The following is a 26,097-nucleotide window of genomic DNA, read 5'->3' as shown; positions in this document are numbered from 1 at the left end:
TGGTGCAACGTCATCAACGTCTTGACAACACCAATTGTTGAATGATTTCACATGTGAAATTATCTGTTTTTATTTTACTGAGAAATCACAGTATTTCATTACAAACAATATCATAAATCAAAATAATGGCCAATGTTCTTAATGGCTTTCTTTAAAATTATTACTTGAAGAATTGATGACTTCAGCTATATCAAGCATGTGAGAAATGAAAGAAAGCACTTAATTCAATCACTAACTTTTAATTTTCAACTTAAAGACAGACTTTAAATAATTCAGAAAACAGATAATCAATTTACTAATGTCCCAAAAAATAATACAATTTATCACATTTTGCTTCAGTTTTCAATTTTTCTATAGATTATTGTAATTGCATCAGAAGATTTTTCAAGAGACGAGCTTCATATGTAACTGTATTCTTGCCTGGATGCATAGGTTCTGCTTCTAATGGCTGTTCAATGACAGCTTTCACATCTTTTCCATACACTGAAAAGATAAATGACATTTCAAAAATAAATTCTCTATAAAATGAAAAAAGTTTAAGAAAGTTTACAGACTAAAAATTATTTCTATGTGATAAAATGAATTTGTAAAGGATTCCATGGAACCCTGTGTCTCTCTTTTTCGATTGCTGCTGTCAGTGATAAAATGTAATGTTGACTGTAAAATCAGTAAAATACAGAATTTAAAAAAAAAATTGAAACTTTATCTTTAGATGGTATTTCTTGATCTTGAAGATTAGCTTATTTTCAAGTTTCATAACAATCCATGACAGTTTACAAATTAATCATGTCAAAAAAGTGTAAACCAAGACTGTCTGTTAACTGCAAAAAACTTAATTCCATTTATTATAAGAAAAATTCTATGAAGGTTTGACAAATCAATTGGTGTTTAACAAACTTTTACCCCAGACTGTATCTACTTGCTAACTCAGCAAAAAACTAAGTCCATTTATCAGTAAAATATTGAAAAAAGGAAATAAATCTTTTCAAAATATTGCTCTGGATACTGTCTTTTGGTCATAAAGAATCTTCTGTCAAAATTTCATAAAATTCCATACAGGTTTGATCACATTATTGATGTTTGAAAAACTTTAACCACACTGAATGTAAATGTTGATGCAGCAGCTGTCACCAACATAAATATCACAGGCCTGACAAAAAACATCAAAATATGTATGACAAAGTTTCTGTATTATCTTTATCATGCAGGCTTGAAGCAGTCCTTGAGGCAAAAATTGTGGACATAAATTATAACATTAAAAATAAAAGTACAAAAATGTATTCATGAACAGATTAAAATGACAGACCAATTTTAAAATCATGCAAAAATAAGACTTTTGAAAAAGGAACATTAATTGGACACTCAAAATGCTTCAGGACACCTTTGTTAAAATAGAGTTAAGGTTTATTTTAAAGAAAATTAATAGTTATAATAAACTTATTTCATTTTAAATGAAGAAAGTACAAAAAGTTCAATAAGAATTGTAAACATTCACAATTCCTCAATCTTCTCTAATTCAGATTATTCATCAGCTTTATTGGAAATGCTTTACTAATTATCAATTTATTAATCAGTCTTATCTTTTCATTTGTGTTGCTGTATATGTTAAATTCAATTTAATTCTCTTTGAATAAGTGAATAATTTGATCTCATGTGAATCCCTATTCATGTAAACTTCAAATTAACCCCTTATCTAAAGATGGGTTGCCATGTACTAGGCGTGTTCAGTTACTAAAAGGAAAAGAGTGTCAATATTGAAAGTGAAACAAGGGTGAACCATTTTGTTGACTATTTCGATCCACAAAAAATCCTTCTTATACAGATTAAAACGATGATTAACTTATTTTATCAACCTTTTACATGAAATCAAACAGACCTACAAAAATTGCACATGGTTGCTATCTATTTATATTTATATTAATGTTTATATCAGGTATATATATGACCGTCAGCAGTCTTCGGAGGTTATCTTGATGGTTAATTAGATGGCATCTAGACTAAAATACACACGAAATGATGATATATATTATGGAGTCCATGCATTGTTAATTGTTTATTTTAGACTTATTATAATTTGGATATACATTTTAGTATGTTACAAATCAAATATGAGAATTTGAGTCAAATCGCTGAACATGAATTTGACAGCTAATGCCCCTTTAATCTGATGAGCATTATTTCAAGCTTCATGATATATAAGGTCGAGAAACTGAGATGAAATATATGACAAGGTTGCTGTTTGAATCATAAGTATCTGAAACTATACAAATGTCGATTTTTTCCAAGAATCCACGAAGACCATATTCGTAAATGCATCAGATATTTGTCAAATCTTTTTATTTCTCCATGAAATAATGTAATCATGATAGCTATAGGTATATTTTTGGTCAAAAAAATTTATGATAGGGTATGTATTTTTGCTATCTAAAATATATGAAAAGAGTGGGGTACTGAATGTATCAGCTGCTTACCCCTACCATAAAAGAATTAAAGTGCCTGTCTAGTTGATAAGTTATACAATGATATAATTCTTCAGGACTTTAGGCGTAAAGAAACAAACAAAATCTTTAAGTCATATAGGTTACTGTTTAAACAAACATAATTCTAATTGATCTTTTTTTTTAAACACATGCACTATATGTTTCTGCTCTTAAAAATGTATGGAAATTTGCCTTTTTCATTGAATTTCAAAATTGGTGGAAAATTGAAATTAATGCAAATTTTTTAGATCATTAAAAGAACACCAATATGTAGATTTAAAAAAAGAAAAAATCTTCTTTTATCTGTTCATTGTTTTAACTATGATACATTGTGGTAATATCCTTATAATCCTTATTTTAAATTTAAAATAAATTGGAGCAATATTTTTGCTTTACACATTTTTTTGTGAGTAGGAAATAAAAATGATGATCTATTTTTTCTGTTTTTTTAGTAAAACCCCATCTTCTCACATTTCACTTTAAAAAATTCAATTCTTTTGGAATGAAATGATATAAACTGTATTTGAGCAATGTATACAAAATTTCTATATCGGTTTATAGGTCACTACTACCTTACGGCCTTTGTTCAGACATGCTGATATAAATGATTACTTTTACAAAAATAAAATTTATATGTCATACTGACTTTTATCGAGAATTAATATCATTTTTGTCCTCAAGGGTTTGTCATATTTCACAATGATAAAACTAGAATTCCAATTAAAATGTCATATTTCTGTATATCTATGACAATACTTGAAGCTTTATAAAATGAAAAATCTAACTGATCGGAATAAAGCAATCAATTTCTGCCTGTGAGTAAAATATCAAACGTAGCCTTAATAATTTCAAAGCTTATTTGACATTAAAGAATAAATAGAAATAATAATATATCTTATCTTTTAAACATCTTACAAAAACTTCAATCTATAAACTGGTTTTGGTTGATTTTAAAACGGTTTTTGGATCAACATTTATATAAAGCTGAATTCAAAAACAAATTACACAATAAATAAGTGTTCAGTTTATCAAAATAAAAATTATTGTAAGCTATTACTCACTCATTATGCATGAAAAAAATATAATTAAAACTTCATATATGAGCATGACAATTTTTAAAAATATGTTTTTTGAGGCAAAAAAAAATAGAAAAGCAAAGGGATTTAAAACCTATCACACAGTTTGTAAAAAGGGGAAGATTGGTGTCATATAACAAGAAGCTATCACTTATATTTCCTGAGGGAAATATGATGAAAATTTTATATCCATGGTCATCCATGCATGACATTCTAATGATATTTTTTTTTTGCAAACAGGAGTTGAACAACAAATTTTAAAGAGACTGAAAACCTATTACACAGTTTGTAACAAGATGAAGCTTGGTGACATATACCAAGAAGCTATCACATATGTAGTTCCTGAGAGAAAAATGTGATTTAATATTTTTTTTTATATACATACATGACATTTCAAAGATTGGTTTAAAAGGAACTGAAAACATGTCAGGTGTCATATATCTAGAAGCAATGATTTTCTGTTGCTGAGAAAAATTAAAGATGCTGACAGACAGAAGTAAATCAGTATAACTCCCTCATTTGGAGTGGGGGTATAACAACCTCTCTCTTTTAATTTATGTGGTTCTTGCAAGTGCTCTAATTTTCCCACTAAAAATGTATAATAAAACTGCAATTGTTGCCATTTTTGTAATATGAAACATCATTAAAAAGTCTGAAAAGGGATGGGGCGGGGGGTCCTTCAGGTCTGTATTCTTTAATTTTTTAAACCATTTTTCTCTCTTCTTTATTTTTTGGTACATTATTCTGTATTCTGTAAACCCCATCTTAAGGATGTTCGCTACTCTGTTTCTTTTGAAAAGACTGTTATAAATTGATAGTATATAACCAAAGAAAATAAAACAGCAGAAAAAAATGAAGGGTCTCTGTGCTTGTTTTCGAGATATAAGCCATTGAAAATTTGGGGGGAAATAATTCTCTCTAGGTTTTTCATACATTTAACATTGGCACCTTTTTTATTTCAAAAACTATGAAAAAATAACATGGATTTAATAAGATATTGAAAAATGGCTTTTCAAACTGTATGAAATAAAATTATAAAAAGAAAAGTACAGGTTAGTGGGCAAAATTTTTATTGGCATTACATGGATAAACCCAGAGGATTCCGAATATCTGGCAAAAATTCAAAAACAAGAGGAGTGAACATCCTTAAATGAGTTCTGCTTATTAAAGCAATTGTTTTACTTACTTTCACAGCATTCCAGGAATCCAATGCATTCTTGGACGACTTGGTCCTTCATCATAATCATATGCTTAGCCATATTTTCTATGAGCGAGAGGAAACATCTCTTGGCATAGTACCATGTGTCTGTACCTAACTTCTTGTTGTAAGGTTCTAAACTTTTGATTACTCTAGATATTCCAAACTCATAATTTCCTTTGGCACAGTATAATGTTCTGCAATGAAAAAAAAACCCAGGTTTTTAAATCGATTTGAATTTTTAATTTAAGGGGACATCTTATATCAAATGTCACTTATATAAAGGTTCGAATTGACATCATTTGATCAAGAGTAAATTCCATTTTGTCCCCATGCTGGAGGTCCAAGTGTGCAAATTCCTTCATACATTAGCAAAATTCAATTAGTTATACTAAGCGCTTGACTTTAAAAATATGGCCAAGTTTTTCTGAAAAGTTTTTATTTCTTATAGTCTTGCTCAATTATTGCTATGATCAAGTAAGGATCTCTAATTAGACATACGTGTATCGCATGTTCATTTTTTAAAGTCAAATAAGGAAATCAACAGTTTATCGCTCCAAAATGGCAGCCAAGGGAAATAACTCAAGTTACTTCATTCAAAACCTTTCTAATAAGCATCATACATACAATATAATGTATAAATCAAACTGATTTATACATTATATTGTAAACAAACTAGAACTAATATCAGTTCTACTTTTTTGGCATAGATAGATTTGTTCTGCCTAACAGATGTTCCACTGGAAACTTTGTAATAAACAATGTCATAATATCTGTTCCTGTTGGAATTTATTCCATTAGGAACATATACTGTAATATTTATTCCAGTGGAAATAATATTCCAGAATATATTTCCATTTGGATCTTATATAATGAAGGAAATTCTATTTCAGGACATGACAAAACAAATTGTAATGGTTCACAAGTCTCATAAACTACATTTGTTGCAGGCAAAATTTGTGATGGCTTCACAGAAGTTCATCTACAAAGCACGGTGTTTACACAGGAGGAAAAAAACAAAGAAAAGCAATAAAACCCAAAATTAGATTTGTCTGCAGTACACAATCTTTACATTTGCTACATTTAGAATATGTTCTTATAATTAATGCAAAAAAACATTTTTAAAAATCAAAAAAGTTAAACTTTCTACACTTAAGCAAAAATTAAAAGGTGTTTTCAATTAGAAAAGTATGCAAACTATGGTTAATTAAAATAAAAGAAGAATGTGTCTGAGGACACAAATGCCCCCGCTCAAGCTTCAAACAAACTAAAATTGGACAGATGGATGGATGGAAAGACGGAACGACAGAAAAACTGAAGGACGGAAGGATGGAAATACAGAAGAATGGAAAGACGGAAGGACAGAAGGACAGAAAGACGGAAGGACGAACAGTCAAGGGTAACACTTAATGCTCCCATCACCTATGGCGGGGGCATAAAAAAATCCTTGATTAACTATTCCCTGACACAGTCAAATCTGTTACTGTTTAAATGACCTAGAATTGGGAGTAAGCTTGGCAAAACTAGAATAATTTAAGGGTTAAATACTGATTAACTCGTCAAACTGTACTAACACAATGTAGAAAGACACGGAGTCATGTGTGTAATCAATTCTATAAAACCAACACCAAACTTAATCAGTTGATTAATTCTGTGCTCGTTCAAGGTTTAAAGAATTAAAGAGGATTTTAATAAAGGTTGTAGTGATCCGCTTTCCATAGATGTAATCAACTCGGATCAATACCAGTTTTGCGCCATATAAATAACACAATTAAGACATAATGCTACTGTGAATAGATGTTTTGCCGTATCGAGAGAGAGTTCTCTATATAAATCAGTTTGATTTATGTACTTTTAAATATCACACACTAACTTGTTAGATATGTGATAATCAATAATTGCTTTTTCTTGTGTAACTTTCAGGATTATTTATAAAATCATTCTTTTAGTAACTTATTATAGAAAACCATAGTTCTTAAAATAATTTTAAAATTGATCAAATGTTTTTAGAATACTCCAATATTAACTGCTGTGTCCGTTCTAGCTTATATAAAGTGGGTTTATCTATAGAACATTGAAGTATTCAAAAGAACTAACTTAAACAAATCCTATGAAAATGTTATGAAAAAGAGGCAGAAGATACCAGGAAGACATTCAAACTCATAAGTCTAAGAGAAACTGACAACACAATGGCAAAAAAAACATTATCACAATACACTACATATAGAAGAAAAATAAAGACTGAGCAACAGGAATCCCACCAAAAAAACGGGTGGATCTCAGATGCTCCAGATGGGTAGACAGACCTGCTCAACATGTGGCAACCGTCATGTTACTCATGGTAAATACAAATTTTGTTATAATTCTGATTGGGTGATGTCATAATCAAGGTTAGCTAAGAGGGTGAGAGAGCAGATTATTATCCCTCGAATAGACATTGTCAACCTTGGCTTCACCTTGGTTAACATTGTTTTCTTGGTGTAACAATCTGCTAATAACTGGTTTCTTATCACAAACTTTAACCTTTAAACTATGCAAAAATTCCAAAGTCAATGAACCATTACTGAGGGGGACGGGCCATACAATCTCTAAGGTCATATGAGATGTGCCAATGCTGATACAACAGAATGCTAATTATCATTTACTTACCATTAGTGGTTCCCCTCAAAGTGACCATGATTGAGAGGACTGGGCCAAATAATTTCAAAGTAAATGAGACGTGCCAAAGTTATTACAACAGCACACCAAATATCGGTTACTGACCATTAGTGGTTCCCCTTAAACTGACCAAATCACATATTCTTACAAATAATTGAAGCCCAAAATGCTGTCAGAAACAGCACGCCTAAGTCTTGCCTTTGGGACTCTTTTGAGGTGTAAAAAAGCAAACAAATCTGTCTTCCTTCTTTTAAAATCTTTCAATAATCTAATAGAAGTATTTACACTTGTAAGCAAATTTGTCTGCCATTTCTTAAAGTTCCTGTAAAATTTGGTATCACAATTTTAAAAATATGGCATCATCATTAAAAAGTGATTGTTCCATGATGCCAAAAGGTTATTCAGAGACAGATCTAGGATCATTCGGAACAAGTTCAGCTAAATACCTAAAAGTGTAAATATAGATATAAGAAGATGTGGTATTAGTGCCAATGAGACAACTCTCCATCCAAGTCAATATGTCTATTTCAGGCAGTAGAAAACTCTCAAAGGATCAGATATTGAAGAAAAAAAAAATAAAAATGTATTAAATAAGAAATTGTATCAAAAGCAAACATTCATGACATGAAAATTGTCTGTTCATTTCCAGCAGGAGCTATTATGCAAATTTATGCAAAATAGAGAAGGGAAATATAGTTTGATATCTATCAGTATGGAAAAACATCAAATATAACTGATGAAATTGATTACGACTTGATGTCAGATATGACAAATGTTATTTACACGAAAATGTCAGCTTGAGTCTGAACAGGTCCATTAACAGATTAAATATTTGTCTGTTCAGCCATCAATTATTTTCTGATCGGAATTGTAACAATTTTATCCATTATCATTCTCTTTATAGTTTATAAATGCAATCATCTTGTACAAAAAAATAGAAAATAGAAAAGAATTTAATACTCTATCAAACAGCTAAAATAATTGTGTTTTTGTTATCCAAACACATCAGGAGATTTATTTGATTGCAATCTCGTCTAAACAAGGATTTACAGACTGGATAAGACGAATAATATCTACATTGTTTTAAAAAATGACTATATTAAGCTGTATCATTACTATTTTCGTTTACAAAATGAGATGGTTATGACAGTGATAAACTAAACTGATTGTACTGTAGATTAGAGGCAACAGTAGTTATGGATGTTCAAATCACATAAATCCATTAGAAAATACAAATCTGTTCAAATCTACCCTATGACAAGATTGACTTTACAGAGTTAAGAATCCTATGACAAGATTGACTATACAGAGCTACCTACCCTATGACAAGATTGACTATACAGAGTTACCTACCCTATGACAAGATTGACTTTACAGAGGTACCTACCCTATGACAAGATTGACTTTACAGAGTCAACAACCCTATGACAAGATTGACTTTACAGAGTCAACAACCCTATGACAAGATTGACTTTACAGAGATACCTACCCTATGACAAGATTGACTTTACAGAGTCAACAACCCTATGACAAGATTGACTTTACAGAGATACCTACCCTATGACAAGATTGACTTTAAAGAGTCAACAACCCTATGACAAGATTGACTTTACAGAGATACCTACCTTATGACAAGATTGACTATACAGAGATACCTACCCTATGACAAGATTGACATTACAGAGATACCTACCCTATGACAAGATTGACATTACAGAGATACCTTCCCTATGACAAGATTGACTATACAGAGTTACCTACCCTATAACAAGATTGACTATACAGAGTTACCTACCCTATAACAAGATTGACTATACAGAGTTACCTACCCTATAACAAGATTGACTATACAAAGATGGAAAATCTTTTTCTCAGGATCATCATAAGCAACTTGCTCTTCTTCCTTTTCTATCTTTCTCATCAAATCTTCAGCCTATGAAGGACAAATATTTTATAATGCTTATTTTGTAAAAAAAATCATCTAACAAATTATTAAAGATAATAATATTAATAATAGGTACGAATTTCACTGCACCAGGGCAGGTGTGCATTCAACAATTAAGCTGACTTTACTACAGTGATGCTCTTGGCCAAAGGTCTGTCAACATCAACTAGAAATCCGTGTTGACAATTTAGAGCTAAATATACCTTTTCCTGATTTGCCTCCTTTTTAGGACATCATAGTACATAAATGAGACAGCAACACAACAACACAAAGCCAAAAACAAATTCCTGTTAGTTTTAATTTCACTGCAGAAAATGTCCAACCTACAGTTCAGCATAGAATTTTGTATGATATGATATCATTGATATCTATGGATCAGATGTCACAAAATCGTGGATCTAATCTAGGAGAAAACCATACTGTAAACCAACTTATTTTCGCGGATACTTTTATTTCGCGTTTCGCTTTTTCTAGCTCACTTTGCGGCAATTAAAATTCGCGATTTTCACATCTTCTTGATGTATTTGAATTAGGAAAGATCCAAGCTTTACATATTCGCGACGATTTATATTCGTGTTATTTCTCGTGTTATTTTTCTACTCGCAAAAGTCGCAAAAATATATCGCTCGTGAAAATTAGTTGGTTTACAGTATAGCAATGTGGTCTAATGACATGTGAAGCTCCTCTTTTAGATATGAAAATTATCATTTAAAATTTGTAAGTTTTTAAAACTTTTATTGAGTTGTTGTCTCAGCAGCATAAACTTATCCCATTAAACACCATTTCATGCAAAGAAACTATAACTCAAGTTAATGATGAAAATTTATCAACTTTTTCTTTCTAGTACCAATTAATATTTACTTCAATTTATCATTTCTAACGAAAATACATTAATCTGTTTGGTCATATTTCATGTGATTATTGACTGATTTTGACCTACCTCTTCATTCTGACTTGTCATAATGTAGGATACACACAAGTTGGCAAGGACAATAGCACTAACATTCAGGATCTGAAAACATACAAACAAACAAAATAATCAATAATTAAACAATATTTATACATTAAAAAAGTATCTAGACAGCATGCTTATTGTTTTAAATGAATAATGACATTTGAAAAATATTAAGAGAAATGAATTATCTATAGAACCTCTGTAAAGACATACAAGAATATAAATGTGTTACTGAAATCCTCTTATATATTATATGTTTTTATTATTTTTTTTAAATGCTCCAGTCACAGAAGATTTAATATACTGTAAATCTAGAAATTATTGCAATTTTGTCAGTTCAGACCAAAATGCGATTATGATTTTTGCGATACTGAGAAAAATCCTGCCTTATTTATATTAAAAAATCCAAAATGCGAGTTTAAATTATTGCAATTACAACCCTGTCGCATTTTTCGCAATAATAAAAACATCGCAATATTTCCAAATTTACAGTAGTCACTTTAAGGCCTGTCAGCTACCTGCTACTAAGATTTGACAGCTTTAATAATTTAATATAACACTGTGAGGTTCCTGCATGTTGTAATTTCAAAGAGTTCATATAATATTTTAGAATATAAGCATTATACATTTATTGTCTATCAAAAGTGAAAAATTCAAACTTCTTACATTATCATAATTCTTTTTAACGATCGGCTCATAGAATCCAGCAGCCTCTTTATACTTGTTCTCCTGCATGAAGAGGACATGAGCTACATTTAACTTCCACACGTCATGCTCATTACAGAACTCAACAGATTTACGGAATATCTTTTCCAAATGTGGATAATTCTCCATGTCCCAATAAATCTTAGCCTGTTGCATCAAGACTGGGATATATCTGTAAAAGAAAAAAACACAATCAGAAAATGTACAAAAAGTAAAATGATAACAAGAGGGTGATCAAAATCATTAATGAAGTAAAAAAAAAATTAACTGTTGACACAGAGATATGTCTCGCCTTTTTGTTATTTTGATAGTAAAATGCAAATGTTGAAATTAAAATAGCAATACTTTAACATGTGAGTTATGCAAAATATTCAAAGTTAATGAACCATGACTGAAGGTACAGGGTTTAGCAATCTCCATTGAAATGAGATAAGTCAAAGCTAATACATATGCATACCAAATATCATTGACCTATCACTAGTAGGTCCTCATAAACTGACCTAATCACAAACAAATACATGTAAACTTAGCAAAAGTTTCAAAGTCAATAGACCATGACTGAGGGGGCAGGGTCAAATAATCTCCATGGAAAATGAGATGTGCCAATGCTAATACAACTGCATACCAAATATCATTGACCTACCACTAGTGGTTCCCCATAAACTGACCTAATCACAAACTAATACATGTAAACCAAGCAAAAGTTTCAAAGTCAATAGACCATGACTGAGGGGGCAGGGTCAAATAATCTCCTTGGAAAATGAGATGTGCCAATGCTAATACAACTGCATACCAAATATCATTGACCTACCACTAATGGTTCCCCATAAGCTGACCTTATCACAAACTGATACATTGTTGACTACCCCGGCACCGCCGCCTGAAACAGAATAATCCTGTCTTGCTTTTTGATTCCTTCTAGGCTAGACAAGAAAAGACAACAGCATGGCCAAAAGAAGAAAAAGGACAAAAGTTGAAAACTTTCCAAGAGATGAATTCAATGTTACAATTGAGATTTACATTGGGAACTTGAAATCATCCCTTTAGTGAAAAAGCTTATCACATCTTACCCTCTCTGTCAGTTTATCTGTGGTCTTTTTTTATTTTTAGTTCAATGGGAAAGATGAGATCAGTTACCTTAACCAAATTTTGAATTATTCAATGAGAGGAATACTTATTGGCATATGTTGTAATTTGCTGTAAGGGGATCCTTGATTTTTACCCCAAAAAATCTCGTTAGAACTTGGCCAAATGAATTTAAACTTTAAAACAAAGTTTATATCTTGAATGCTTTTAACTTCAAATTCTGGCTGCTTCACACAAGAATTTGTTTTCTTGATTAAAACTTAATTATTGGTTCGAGTAAAGCATAAGTTCTGTAAATAATTTCTTATTCAACAGAAGTAAATATATTTTAAATTGACAAAACGCAGATCATTAGAAAATAATGGGAAGTCAAACTTTAGAAATATCAGAGATTAATTTTTTTCGTTAATATATATAACATAGAATGATGGATGATATTTGACAGAACTCGATGGACCAACCCTTGGAGCCAAATGAACTAAAAAGGTATACAATTGGTTAATGTCTGAATCATTCTCTAAAAGGAGGGTCTGGATGGGGTTTATATATAAGAGATTAATGGCAAATACATAGAGATTTGGACAATATAATTTATAATCAAAGTACTGAAGTACTGAACATCGGATGACCACAAGTCCTTGTGGATGGTCAAAAGCACTTGTCTCAGGAAAAAAATCACATATCTCTTTACCTGAAACTGAAATTAATGTACAGAGAATTATTTTTTTTCTGAGACAAGTTTGTGTGTGGATGACGAATAAATGACAGGAAATTACACTTCACCGTAATAACTATTATGTTGTAGTGATACAAATCAGTATACACTGATTTGTATACACTGATTTGTTGGTATATATTATATTAAAATAACAGTTACATGTATATATGATTTCCATCCATTTGTATATCATTCTATTCTACTATTCTACTTATGATAGTGCAATGCAAGTGCATGGCGGACACTTTTCTGTAAAAATTCGATTTTTCTAAAAGTTTGGATACGAGTAACCATTCATATTTTCATATTTTCCCGCAAATTATATTTATTCGAACCGGAAGTCCGCTTATTGAGAATATTGTGTCACGTTCCCAGACTATCGGTACGTGTGCATTGATATAATCAATGATTTTTTACTTATATATATATATATATATATATATACTACAAAACATTTTCATATTATTAATTAACAAAAATATTTGTATCAGTATTCATTGAAGAGATGTTTTTATATCAAACGATAAGGAATGTTATTTTGCACTAGTTTATGTTCGCGTATTTATCATGTTTATAGATCGGTTAAAATCCCAAAACTAATTTGCATAATTTATGCATTAATGGAAATTTAGGCGATAGCAATACATCGAAATGACCTCAAGGTCATCGCGATGTAAAAATGATAAAATGCAACTCTAAAATACTGTAAATTCAGGAATTATTGCAAGGTTTTCATTTATGCAACTTGGTGATTATCGCAATAATAAGAACTCACATTCTGATATCTGATACGTATAACTGTATGCAGATTTTCCTGAAATCGCAAAAATTAATCTTGCATTTTATCCATTCTTCAAAAATCGCTATAATGAATGCATGCAATAATTTCTGAATTTACAGTATAAAGAATAGAGAATAATGGACAAAAAATAAAAGTATACAGAAAAATGGCTTAAAAAATTAAATACTACAGAAATGAAGATCCCTCTTCCAGACTTGCTTGCTTAAAGACTGTACAATGCATTTAGTTTAAATCTTTGCCTATGAATAGTGAAACTTAACATGCATAAATGAATGGCGCCACGATTGCCATAAAGTTATTTTTCTACTTTTCATTCTAAATCTAGATTAAACAGGAAATGAGTCAAAAAGTGCATAATCCAAAATAAAACTTCTTTACAGTAGGACAAAATCTGAAGTAACAATACCGCAAATAAATAAACTATCTTCAGTACAGATAATAATGTCATAAAATTGCCAAATGAGCAAATGACCAGTAATTTTTAGCTTTAACTATAAACTTTCCTTATTTAAGCATCACTAATCTATGGATTTTCCCATTCATATCCTTACACACGCTTAAGTAAGCATGGTTACAAAATTAGATTCTGGCATTATCAAATAACAGATAAACCAAAGCTGAAAAAGATAATCTAGCAAAACTTAACAAAGCTGAACCAAATTAACAACAAAATGTTATGATAAGAAATAGTTTTCTGGTACCGATGTAAGGCAATCCTGAAAATCAATATTTAGTTAATTAAACTATTTCCCTGTATTCCTGTAAAAATTCAGGTTGGATAGACTTTTTAATGATTAAGGGGATGACAAAAAGACAATATCCACCAAAGACAAAAAGCCTAGGAAGTCAACAGTCACATAGCTAAAATCAAGCTTCAACAACTGGTCAAGATAAATACAGAATGTTAAAAACTTAAGCAATTTTTAAAAAGTTAATTGGAACAACCAATTGGTTAATTTAAGGCAAACTTTAAATATTGTAAAGAAACCTGTCTAATGATAAAGGCTGTATGTTGCCCTCTAGATTTCCTTGGTAACTTGTATTAGCATTGTTGGGTTCCTGTCTCATTGACAAATACCCAACATCTCCTTTTGTTCGAAAAAATACTACACAAACACAAATAAGTTATATATAAAATATCAAAATTACAAATTGCTTTTATTTTTTTCCCTTCATTGCACTTTTTTTTTATAACTTCCAAAAGCTATAATTTCACTTGCAAATTCTTAACAAAAAATGTGCACTTAAAAGACAAACAAATAATAAATATAGTTCAAATTAGTTCAATTAGAGAAAAAAGTGGAATAACTATAGTTTATATTTATGTTACATAGTGAAAAGAAAATGTACTGAGTTGAACACAAATAACTTTTCTCCTACCAATTAATGGCCAAATTGGTTATTAGGTTTACAGAAAAAAAACTCTCATAAAGCCTTCACTCTGTTCAATCTCCAGTCTCATGACTTTTCAAGTACAATCTGCATTGGCATGTTTCGCTAGAAGAATTTATTTGTATTGATAAAAGCTTTTTGTACAATTCCATTCCATCGTCAACAATGATTGCTTTATTGGATCTATTAAATTCTAAGATACTTTATGATATTCCTAACAGATAACTGTAAAACTATATCTTAGACTTGTAATGACCGGAGTAGTATCGAGGTCCACCAAAGGGAAATACTCGGTGGATTTATTCCATGTTCTTCATAATTGTTTCCCTGTATGCACTTCCAAAAGGCATTTTTATCACAAAGATAACATTGAACATTCCTATAAGGGACTGCATGTATTTAGCATTATTGCAAGGAGAATAATAAGATTAAATTTGTGTGATGCTTACTTCCCACTGAAATTGTACCCATTTTTATACATTTGGGAAAAAAATGTCGAAATTATTTTTTATTCGAACTAATCTGTTTTCAATTTGTACAATTATACTTTATCTTCACTTCATTCAATAAAGCAACTTTCTGTCACACATTTACAGAGGGGCCTTGGTGGCCAAGTGGTTTAAGTAGTTACTACTGTAATCACTAGCCAGTCAACACTGAGGTTGTGAGTTTGAACCCCGCTGTGCGGGTGCACTCAACACCAATCTTAATTGACTAGGATTGTCAGTTTTCCTATCGAAGGTTGGTGGTTTTCTCCCGGCACTCCAGCTTCCTCCACCTATAAAAACTGGCCACCACGAAATAGCCCAAAAGCGGTGCTTAAAACGGCTTTAAAACACCAAAAAATCAAATCAAATCACATTTACAGAAGTAACAATAAATATAAAATGAAATTAAAATTGTCTTCTTCCTCTGACACCTTTGCCAGCTAAAAACTACCTTTTTCCTTGTTCAAAGCACTGATAAATTAGGTTCATAACTGTAATTTGGTATAAAGATTAAAAAGTTCACATCATAATGAACATGTGTACTAAGTTTCAAATTGATGTGACCACAACTTCAGGGAAAACTAACTTGACCAAAACCTTTTACAATGGGAAGGACAAACAAAATTTCAGACTGATGACCAGAAAACATAATGCTCAACTACTGTATATCCTTCCATCGTTTTAGCTAGAACAAAGTTAAATAAATGGAGAATGTGTCAATGGGACACAAATGATGCCTCCTCTTGCATACAACGTTATAATGGGACATAACTCAAGAGCAGTAAAAGTGACGCTACCTAAATTCAAAGTTGATCTGTGTTTTGTGGTAATAAGCATTGTGTATCAGTTTCATAACATTTGGTTGAGGCAAACTAAAGTTAGAGAACGGAAACTAATTTTGTGACGTACGTACAGACAGACAAGGGTAACACTTAATGCCACCTCCGCTGCAGCAGGGTCTAAAAATTAAAAACTGTCTAAAATAAAATGCTCCGCTGGGCACAGCTTGATACAACCGCAGAGGTCGAACCCTGAACAGTTGGGGCAAGTATGGACACAACATTCATTTATGTATTCAAACCATATCATAATTATTTGCTTTTATATATAAATCAGAAATAACCAATTTAAAATGGAAAATTTTAAAGAAAAAAAAAGGAAAAAAGGAAAAAAAAATCCCTCCCCCAAATTATTTTAATCCCCTTATGATTCATCACCCCTAAACTCAATCCCAGCCTTCCCTTTGTGGTATGGTACCTTGCAGTACAATTTCAGAGAGATCCATACACTTGAACACAAGTTATTGTCTGGAAACTAGAAAAATGCTTGTTTTTAGGCCCCGTTTTGGCCCCAATTCCTAAACGTATAGAGCAATTACCCCCAAACTCAAACCCAGCTTTCCCTTTGTGATATGGAACCTTGTAGTACAATTTCATAAAGATCCATACACTTACACACAAGTTATTGTCCTGAAACTAGAAAAATGCTTGTTTTTTGTCCCTAATTCCTAAAATTTTGAGGCAATTACTCCCAAAATCCATCCCAGCCTTCCCTTTGCGGTATGGTACCTTGCAGTACAATTTTAGAGAGATCCATACACTTGAACACAAGTTATTGTCTGGAAACTAGAAAAATGCTTGTTTTTAGGCCCCGTTTTGGCCCCAATTCCTAAACGTATAGAGCAATTACCCCCAAACTCAAACCCAGCTTTCCCTTTGTGATATGGAACCTTGTAGTACAATTTCATAAAGATCCATACACTTACACACAAGTTATTGTCCTGAAACTAGAAAAATGCTTGTTTTTTGTCCCTAATTCCTAAAATTTTGAGGCAATTACTCCCAAAATCCATCCCAGCCTTCCCTTTGCGGTATGGTACCTTGCAGTACAATTTTAGAGAGATCCATACACTTGAACACAAGTTATTGTCTGGAAACTAGAAAAATGCTTATTTTTGGCCTCTTTTTGGCCCCTTATTCCTGAACATTTTGGGCAATTACCCCCAAACTCAATTCCAGCTTTCCCTTTGTGATATGGAACCTTGTAGTACAATTTCAGAAAGATCCATACACTTACACACAAGTTATTGTCATGAAACTAGAAAAATGCTTGTTTTTTGCCCCTTTTTTTGCCCCTAATTCCTAAAATTTTGAGGCAATTACCTCCAAAATCAATCCCAGCATTCCCTTTGAGATACGGAACCTTGTGGTACAATGTCAGAGAGATCCATACAATAACACACAAGTTATGTCTGGAAGTTACAAAAATGCTTATTTTTGTCCCCTTTTTGGCCCCCAATTTCTTAACTGTTGGTACCATAACCCCCAAAATCAATCCCAACATTCCTTTTGTGGTATTGAACCTTATGGTAAAATTTCATAGAGATCCATTAACTTAAACTAAAGTTAGAGTGCGAAAACCAATGTGTCTTCGGATGACGACGACAACGCCAACGTCATACCAATATACGACCACAAAAATTTTTTGCGGTCGTATAAAAATGCCAGTAAGTCAAAACCAAAATTTCTCTATAATTTTATAACAAAAACTAACCTCTCGAGAGCCTCATCATATTCATTGACTGCCTTCTTCACAGATTCATCATCATGGTTCTGTCTCGCCTCTTGTACCTATAAAATATAATCAGATTTCTTATAACAAATTACTGACAGAACATTACTCAATTCCCAATCCAAAAACAATAAAACTATCAAAGCTGTATAAGATTCTTATTAAATGTTTAGCGTAGATGTGATTTCTTTTCATTAAAAAGGAAATACAAGATGTCTTGTGACATATTTTGGAATGATGTCCTGCGCTGAGCTTTAATAGTGTTAGCTCAAACTCACAAATATATTGACAAATATTCAAAGGCTATAGTCTGTATAAATATGTAGGAATCAGAAGCGAATTATGCAGCTTTTCATTCTTGCAAAACCTTTTCCATTGCAATTTTTTGCAATAATAAAAATATTGCAAAAATTTCTGAATTTATAGTACATTTGGGAGTGGTGGCTAACAATAAGCTAAAATTACAATTTCACCATTATGCTTGACTATGCTAAACAACATACCTTCGTGTCTAACCATTTCACTTTGGCATGCGTAGAATTTTAAAGAGTTTAATTAGGGTTTTTATATGTAGTAACATTTATTAATTATCATAAATGAATATCCTTTCAGAGGGCAAACATTTGAAATCGTTCGTAATTGTGTCCAGTCGTAATTGCTTCCGGTGGGGCTAATGTAATGGAATGAATTTATGCCCATCTGTATTTTTACTAGTAATTACCCCCTACCCCCTGAACACTTACTAAAATACCTCTAGTTATCTGCAAAACAGCAATATCCCTAAGATATCCAAAATATTATTATGGTTTAACACAGTTAGTATGAAGATATACTAAATCAGATATAATAAGACTTAAAATTAAAATAAATTTGTGATTGATTTATTTTCACGATTAAGATAAAATAGCTATGATATTCCCTGGCAAAATTAAATCCTCAAGAACAGGTTTGGCCCTACAAATCGCGAAATTTTAACTCAACAAAAATAATCCACTTTAAAGTAATGATTAGCACCAGCTTATTTGACATGTCACTGCCACATTCCTACTTAATGTCAATAATTTGTCACAAGATAATAGTTTTAAACTAAATGCATAAATGCCTTTGTTATGATGAATACAAATTTAGCTCCGGAAATGCATGATACTCTGCAACAATCAGTTGGCAAAGACGTCATCCAAAAAATGACTCTTTAAATGCCTGCAACTTAATTGATTGATTGATTGTTGGTTGCTTAATGTCCAGTGGCAAGTATTTCATGCATATTCAGGACGACCTGCAACTTAAGTACTTTATGTTTGATATTGAAGTCTTCGGATGATACTAGGACTGATATAGAACTTTAATGAAAATCAAGATTATTTAGGTCAATATTGAGTTCACCTAAATTAAATTTATGAAGTCCACGTACTCAATTTTCAAATAGGATGATTTCCTTCAGTAAAAGCTTTTATATCTAATCCGTTTTCAGAATTTAAAGCAAAATAATTGAATCTCTAAATTAATGTCAGTCAAAAGATGATTGCTTCAAACTACATACCTTAATGCATTTGCTAAAATGATTAGAAATTGTGCACTTGAAATGCATGATAAAGATACAGTGACAATCATTAGCATATCGACAAATATCTTACCTCCTATACATTTCTAGGAATATGATTGGTTAAAAGCAACCACGTGGAGACCATGTATATTTCATATGGGGTTAGTAGGCTGGGCTTATTTCAATACACGGAATTAGTAGTGGTGTTACATCCCTTTATAAAAACAACACAATGTTGAGGAAAAATCTGAAAGGTTTCAACACACGAAGAAATTGATGATGAACGATTGAAATAAATTCACAAAACACATTTAAAGCTAACAAGTTGTTATTTGTTTTTGTATAGACCAACTGAAGTAGGTTCTTAATACTAAGTATTGAAGACTTGATCACTTTGATAGGCCACTAGTCTAAATACCACATGTTAAGATAGTCAGTAATATAAATTCATTACACAGTGTGCTAGTGACCTAATACGATATATATGGGGTCAGTAAATTCCATATATATCGTATTAGGTCACAAGCACACTATGTAACTAATAATATTTCATCCCATGACCCTATATTAGACCTTCAACTAATACCTTTTACTAATTATAAGAAGGTCTTTCAATAATTTTGAGACTTATATAGAAAATTTTCTGTAATTACCAATATGAAAATAACAAGATAATATAGTTTAATATTCTTTCATTGCATATTTGCTTTGCCTCTATCATATTGCATGGCTCTTGCAGAAGTGTAAAGTAGTTCCATGTAATGAGAGAGATTCCCTTGGTTAACTTTCTCTATCAACACACATAATTTGTAAGTTACACATATTTTAAACCTGATCCAATTAGATGAATTACAAATAATGCATACATTTTAATACAAACATTACATGAAATTTTGCTTGATCTTTGATTATTGTAATCACCCCATATACCACCGATACCTATTTTGGGTTGACAAGTTTTTTGAATGGTACAACCCAATTTATTTGCTGGAACAGTTAAAAAGCAATTATTTAGTGTCTCTAAACTAGATTTGACATTAAGGATCAAACATCGGTAGATCTATATCAATTTGCATAATTTTTTACACTTTTCGATAAAAATCAATATATAAATGTCATCTCAATTAATCATGTGATAAAATCAGAAAAGAAGTAGCCTACGAAATCATAAAAATTCTATTTTGACCCATGAAGAAAGAAAATTCTCATAAATTTTTCATTTTGTCATTAATCATTATCTTGAGTAATGAATTTTACATGAATTCAAACATAATATCTCAGTGGGATAACTAGTGAGAACAATAGAAAAGTAACTTTTCCTGTAATGGAGGTAAAAAAGTCAATAGTTTGTTTACTTTGATTACCATACTGATTAAAAGTTGTTTTGAGACCACTGGATAATACAATTAAAAAAATTACTTGTTGTCTTACTTCCATTATTTGAAAGAAAAAAAAGATTGATTGTTTGGTTGTTGGTGTTTTGATGCCACTTTCACCACACTTGGCTACATTATGTTGGCAAGATTTCATTGGTGGAGGACACCGAAGTACCAGGAGAGAACCACCAACCTTCAGCAGGAAAACTGGTAATCCTAGCTAATTCCAAGTCAAACGCACCTTACTATGAGTGGGGTTCAAAATCGCAACCTCAGAGTTGACAAGCTGCAATGATATAACCCACACTGCATAAAGTGGCATTAAAAACCAACAATAAATCAATCACTTTGTATCTAAGTACTGGATTTTGACAAAGAACTTAATCTAAAGTCAATGAAATCAATATAGGTCGGGGTGACCTCCTTCTTATGCAAAGATGTCACACACACACCAATATGATTTCAATTTAAAATCTTTTTGTTGATTTTATCTGTATAATTATAAAAAAATACTTGTATTTCTCTTAATTTGAATTTTCAGTTTTTGATACTCTTTAACTTTGAAGGTAATTTGGCTTTACAAGTGTTTTGATTCAAGGGCACCTGATGAGTCTCACGAATTTGGGGAACGTGCATCTGGCATACCAAATTATCTGTTCCTGTTATCTCTGATCAGTTTTTACATGTTTAATAAAGAACAGTTAGCTGTCAAAAACAAAATTATAATATAAATATTGGAAAGAAACATACCAAAGAAGTAATAAATATTTTCAATACACATCAAACTGAAAAAATTTGCTCAAAATTCTATAATTACAAACACATGAGGAATCATTGATGGTGTTGAACACATAGAGGGACAAGAAGATAGGATATGGAAGGAAGGTTATATTTCTATAGCTTGGAATTCAATATTGTTATCACATTCCTTACACAAACAGTAAATCAGTTCACAAATAAACAAACAAAAAAAAAGAAAAAAAGAAGAAAAAAAGAAGAAAAAAAATTAGAAAAATTAAAACATGTCTTCATGTCAATGATATTAAACTTTTTTTCTTCTTCTATAAAAAAAAGTTCAGTTTCTTCATCTTTTCAATAAAACGATCTTACAGTCTCTAATAATAATTCAAAAATACTATAATACCACAATATGACTTTCTAGTCAAGGTGTAAATGGTAAGGTCACTTTAGTGGCAGATATATGTGGATATTCTGTACAAAACATTGGTGGCATGGCTCAGTGCATGTTATTGTCAACATTTACTTACTGTATCAAAGACAATCTAGCCAAAAGAATGGAGGATGGGTTAGAGAGAAATAATAACTCAGAATAGTTTATTTCTGTGGATTCCAATTTTCGTGGATTGAGGAAAATTGTATTTCAATGTATATTTGATTTCATGGTTTTGCCAAAGTCTGCATACAAGCCTTTATAAAATGTGTATTTCATTGAACTATGAAATCCATCAAAAATGGTATCCAACAAATAATGATGAATCCAAAGTAATTTTCAAGACAAGACAAATTTTTTTTTCTCAATAGGAACTTTTAATTTCCTAGATTCCTATCCATACATCCCCAACCTTGCATTCATCCTCAACCAGATTTTTTTTTAATTTCAAGGTTTGCTTAATAAAGAAAATTATGTCATTAAAATAAAAAAATTGTCTGCACAACTAAATTTTGACAAAAATCTATAGTAATGGTAATGATGAAATAAGTACTGTAAATTCAGAAATTATTGCGATGATTTTATTATTGCGAAAAATGCGACAGGGTTATAAACGCAATAATTTAAACTCGCATTTTGAAATTTTTTATATGAATTAAACAGGATTTTTCTCAATATCGCAAAAATTAAAATCGCATTTTACGACTAAAATGTCAAAATCGCAATAATAAATGCACGCAATAATTTCTGAATTTACAGTAATAAAAAAGTGGATAAGAATCTAGAAATTGGAATTCTTTGGCCTTATAAAATGTTTAATAGAAATTATTAGTTTTGATCACATTAAATGTGTGTACAGTTAAATAAAACAGCATGTTAAAAGAAAAATCAACATTTAAAATTTAAACATACACAAAATACTTGTGCCATATTCAAAAATCATATCAAAACAAACTGATACAGCAAAACCTGTCTTAGGTGACCACCTGTATAATGAACTTTAAAAGTGGTCACCATAGACAGGTATTTTGGAACAAAAGTTCATGCTAAATGAAAACATGCAGTATCAAAGATTGTTTGAAATACTGATGTCCATTATGCAGAGGTTGGTCACTTAAGACAGGTTAACTGCTTTACAACATGTGCGCTGTTCACCAGATGGCAGTACCAGTAAGCCAAAAACATTCAAATAAAGAAATTTCACTTCAAATAACAATCTTGAACACAACAAAAAATTTTAGCATTTTTTGCAAATACATACTCCTTCTATCTATAAAACAAAATTCATAATCACAATGGCTAATATTATGCAAAATTATGCAAAAAATTTAGAAAAATTAAAAAATTGCTGCATTTCATGCAAATTAATATCTTAAGTCTACCGATGAACATCCTTAATGCAAAATCAAAAGCAGATGGTGCAAAACTTTTACCTCCATGCGTTTGCCAACATGCAAATCAACCTATGAACACACCATATTATCAATTTACATGCATTTACTTAATAACCCAGCAACTGACTTGACTAAAAATATTAAGCAAGGCAGGAACACACATGATTTTTTCTTCCTTTGATTGGAAAAACACACATTATTTTTTCTTCTTTTGATTGAATAAAACAATATCTACAGTAGAAAGTCTCATGCAGTTGGCTGTTTTATTGTTAGGTTTTTATTATAAATGGGATTTCATTGAAAGAATCCAACTTGAAATTTAAATTCTGAAGAAATAATAAATATTCCTTAAGGTGGTACATAACATTACAGGGAGAAAACTCTGTAAAAATCAGCTGAATGTTTTAATCACGTTCTATTGTTAAGGAAATATCAAGCTTCTCAATGATCAAAATTAGTGTTTGTCAAACTGCTATATAGCCAATGAAATTTTTCCGATAAAGTGTGTGGTTCAAGATTTTTGAATTTTTTTATATTTTTGTCATAGGGTCAAAGTAAATATTTTGTCAAAATTTTATGAAAATTAAACGAGCCAAATTAATTTTAGTCAAGGTGTTTGGTACCACCTTAATACTGATATGAATGAAAGAAAAAAAAAACATAAAAAATTTAATTCACATAAATGAATCATTTTTTTTTTTTTTTTAAAGTTTTGACTTTTATTCCCTCTTAATTACATATATCTCTGGAAGAATCAATATATAGTCTGAAAAACCTGGTGATATGTGTTGCTTGTGAAATTCACAGAAAATGCTTTTTATACTGAACAGTCAAAATGTGCACTAATTGCAGGACATACATTATTTGTGTGATTTGAACTAGCAGATTCTACAATGATCAGATGAGATATACATATATCATAGTACAACCCTTGCATGGTGTAAACTTCCCAATAAAACATTTATGGTGTATTTGGGAATAGTGCATGGTGTAATGGGGGATGGTGTATAGTGCATGGTGTAATGGGGGATGGTGTATAGTGCATGGTGTAATGGGGGATGGTGTATAGTGCATGGTGTAATGGGAAATGGTGTATAGTGCATGGTGTAATGGGGGATGGTGTATAGTACATAGTGTAATGGGCAATGGGGGATGGGTTGGGTAAAGTGCATGGTGTAATGGGGAATGGTGTATAGTGCATGGTGTAATGGGGAATGGTGTATAGTGCCATAGGGAACAGTATATTTGAATAAGACATTCATTATTAGTGTTTTTTTAAAGAAATATCAAAATTGCAATAAAATGCTTTCTCTTTAAATACATAGTATTTTGAGTATTTTAAATGGTGCAATATCATGCTTTATTCAATGAATATTTTAAATGGTGCAATACATTGTTTGATTCAAAGAGTATTGTAAATGGTGCAATATCATGTTTGATTCAAAGAGTATTGTAAATGGTGCAATATCAGGTTTGATTCAAAGAGTATTGTTAATGGTGCAATATCAGGTCTGATTCAAAGTGTATTGTAAATTTTGCAATATCATGTTTGATTCAAAGAGTATTTTAAATGGTACAATTTCATGTTTGATTCAAAAAGTATTATTAATGGTATAATATCATGTTTGATCCAATGAGAATAGTAAATGGTGCAATATCAATGTTTGATTCAAATGAGAATTGTAAATGGTGCAATATCAATGTTTGATTCAAATGAAAATTTCAAATGGTGCAATATCATGCTTGTACAATGAGTATGATTTATGGTGCAATATTGTGTTTGATTCAATGTGTAATGTAAATGGTGCAATATCATGTCTGATTCAATGAGTATTTCAAATGGTGCAATATCAAATTTGTTTCAATGAATATTGTAAATGGTGCAATATCATGGTTGATTCAATGATTATTATTTATGGTGCAATAGCATATTTGATTCAATCAGGAAAGGCAAATGATGTAATTGGGAAGGTTACATAGATCAAGGACTGTAGCTTCAGAAAAAGAGACTTTTATCTACGATTATCAAGCAGCGATTGTAATAACCACTAGTAACAAGGTCTTCTAATCTACAGTGGTTTGAATGAAGTTTGGTATAAAAACAAATTCAAATATACGTTCTTAAAAAACCACCTACCTGTTTAGTGAGTTTACTGAGTGTTTCAGTCTGTTGTTTGGCCATGTCCTCTAGTTTCCTGTAAGCTTCCTCTGGTGAAGTCTGTCTAGTGATCACAGCTTCTAAGAAGTCATACAAGTACTGTAACAAAGGAAAATATTGTCAACTACTGCAATTTACAACTGAATGACAAGATCATAGCTTTGATTAAATCTGCAAACTTTAATTTTTGGTACAAAAGTATTTTTAGCTAATGATCTACTTGCAATAAGATGAAATGCTTATTTTATGGAATTCAGTTTCATGATGAAAAAGAAGGTATACGACACACAAATCCGCATGTTTCACATTTCATTTTACTTTGTTACTGATTGAGCATGTTTATCTTACTAACACACTGTAGATTTATTTATTATCATGGAA

At 31.0% G+C, this 26,097-nt stretch overlaps 1 protein-coding gene across 1 annotated transcript in view; it reads right to left on the bottom strand.

Moving 5' to 3' along the window:
- Nucleotides 1-223: 223 nt before the first annotated feature.
- LOC127707830 (tetratricopeptide repeat protein 30A-like) overlaps nucleotides 224-26,097 on the bottom strand; it is a 55,308-nt gene continuing 29,434 nt past the window's right edge. The window contains exons 10-16 of the mRNA XM_052212582.1: nucleotides 25,696-25,815; nucleotides 18,057-18,133; nucleotides 10,979-11,189; nucleotides 10,298-10,369; nucleotides 9,242-9,345; nucleotides 4,743-4,951; nucleotides 224-483 (exon numbers count right to left, since the gene is read on the bottom strand). Coding sequence (XP_052068542.1) covers nucleotides 359-483; nucleotides 4,743-4,951; nucleotides 9,242-9,345; nucleotides 10,298-10,369; nucleotides 10,979-11,189; nucleotides 18,057-18,133; nucleotides 25,696-25,815 — 918 coding nt within the window. The 3' untranslated portion in view covers nucleotides 224-358. The remainder of the gene's footprint in view (nucleotides 484-4,742; nucleotides 4,952-9,241; nucleotides 9,346-10,297; nucleotides 10,370-10,978; nucleotides 11,190-18,056; nucleotides 18,134-25,695; nucleotides 25,816-26,097) is intronic.

The sequence above is a fragment of the Mytilus californianus genome, unplaced genomic scaffold (assembly GCF_021869535.1).
Source record: "Mytilus californianus isolate M0D057914Y unplaced genomic scaffold, xbMytCali1.0.p SCAF_7, whole genome shotgun sequence".
In the NCBI taxonomy this organism is placed as follows: domain Eukaryota; kingdom Metazoa; phylum Mollusca; class Bivalvia; order Mytilida; family Mytilidae; genus Mytilus; species Mytilus californianus.
This window is presented reverse-complemented; position numbering and strand designations above follow the sequence as displayed.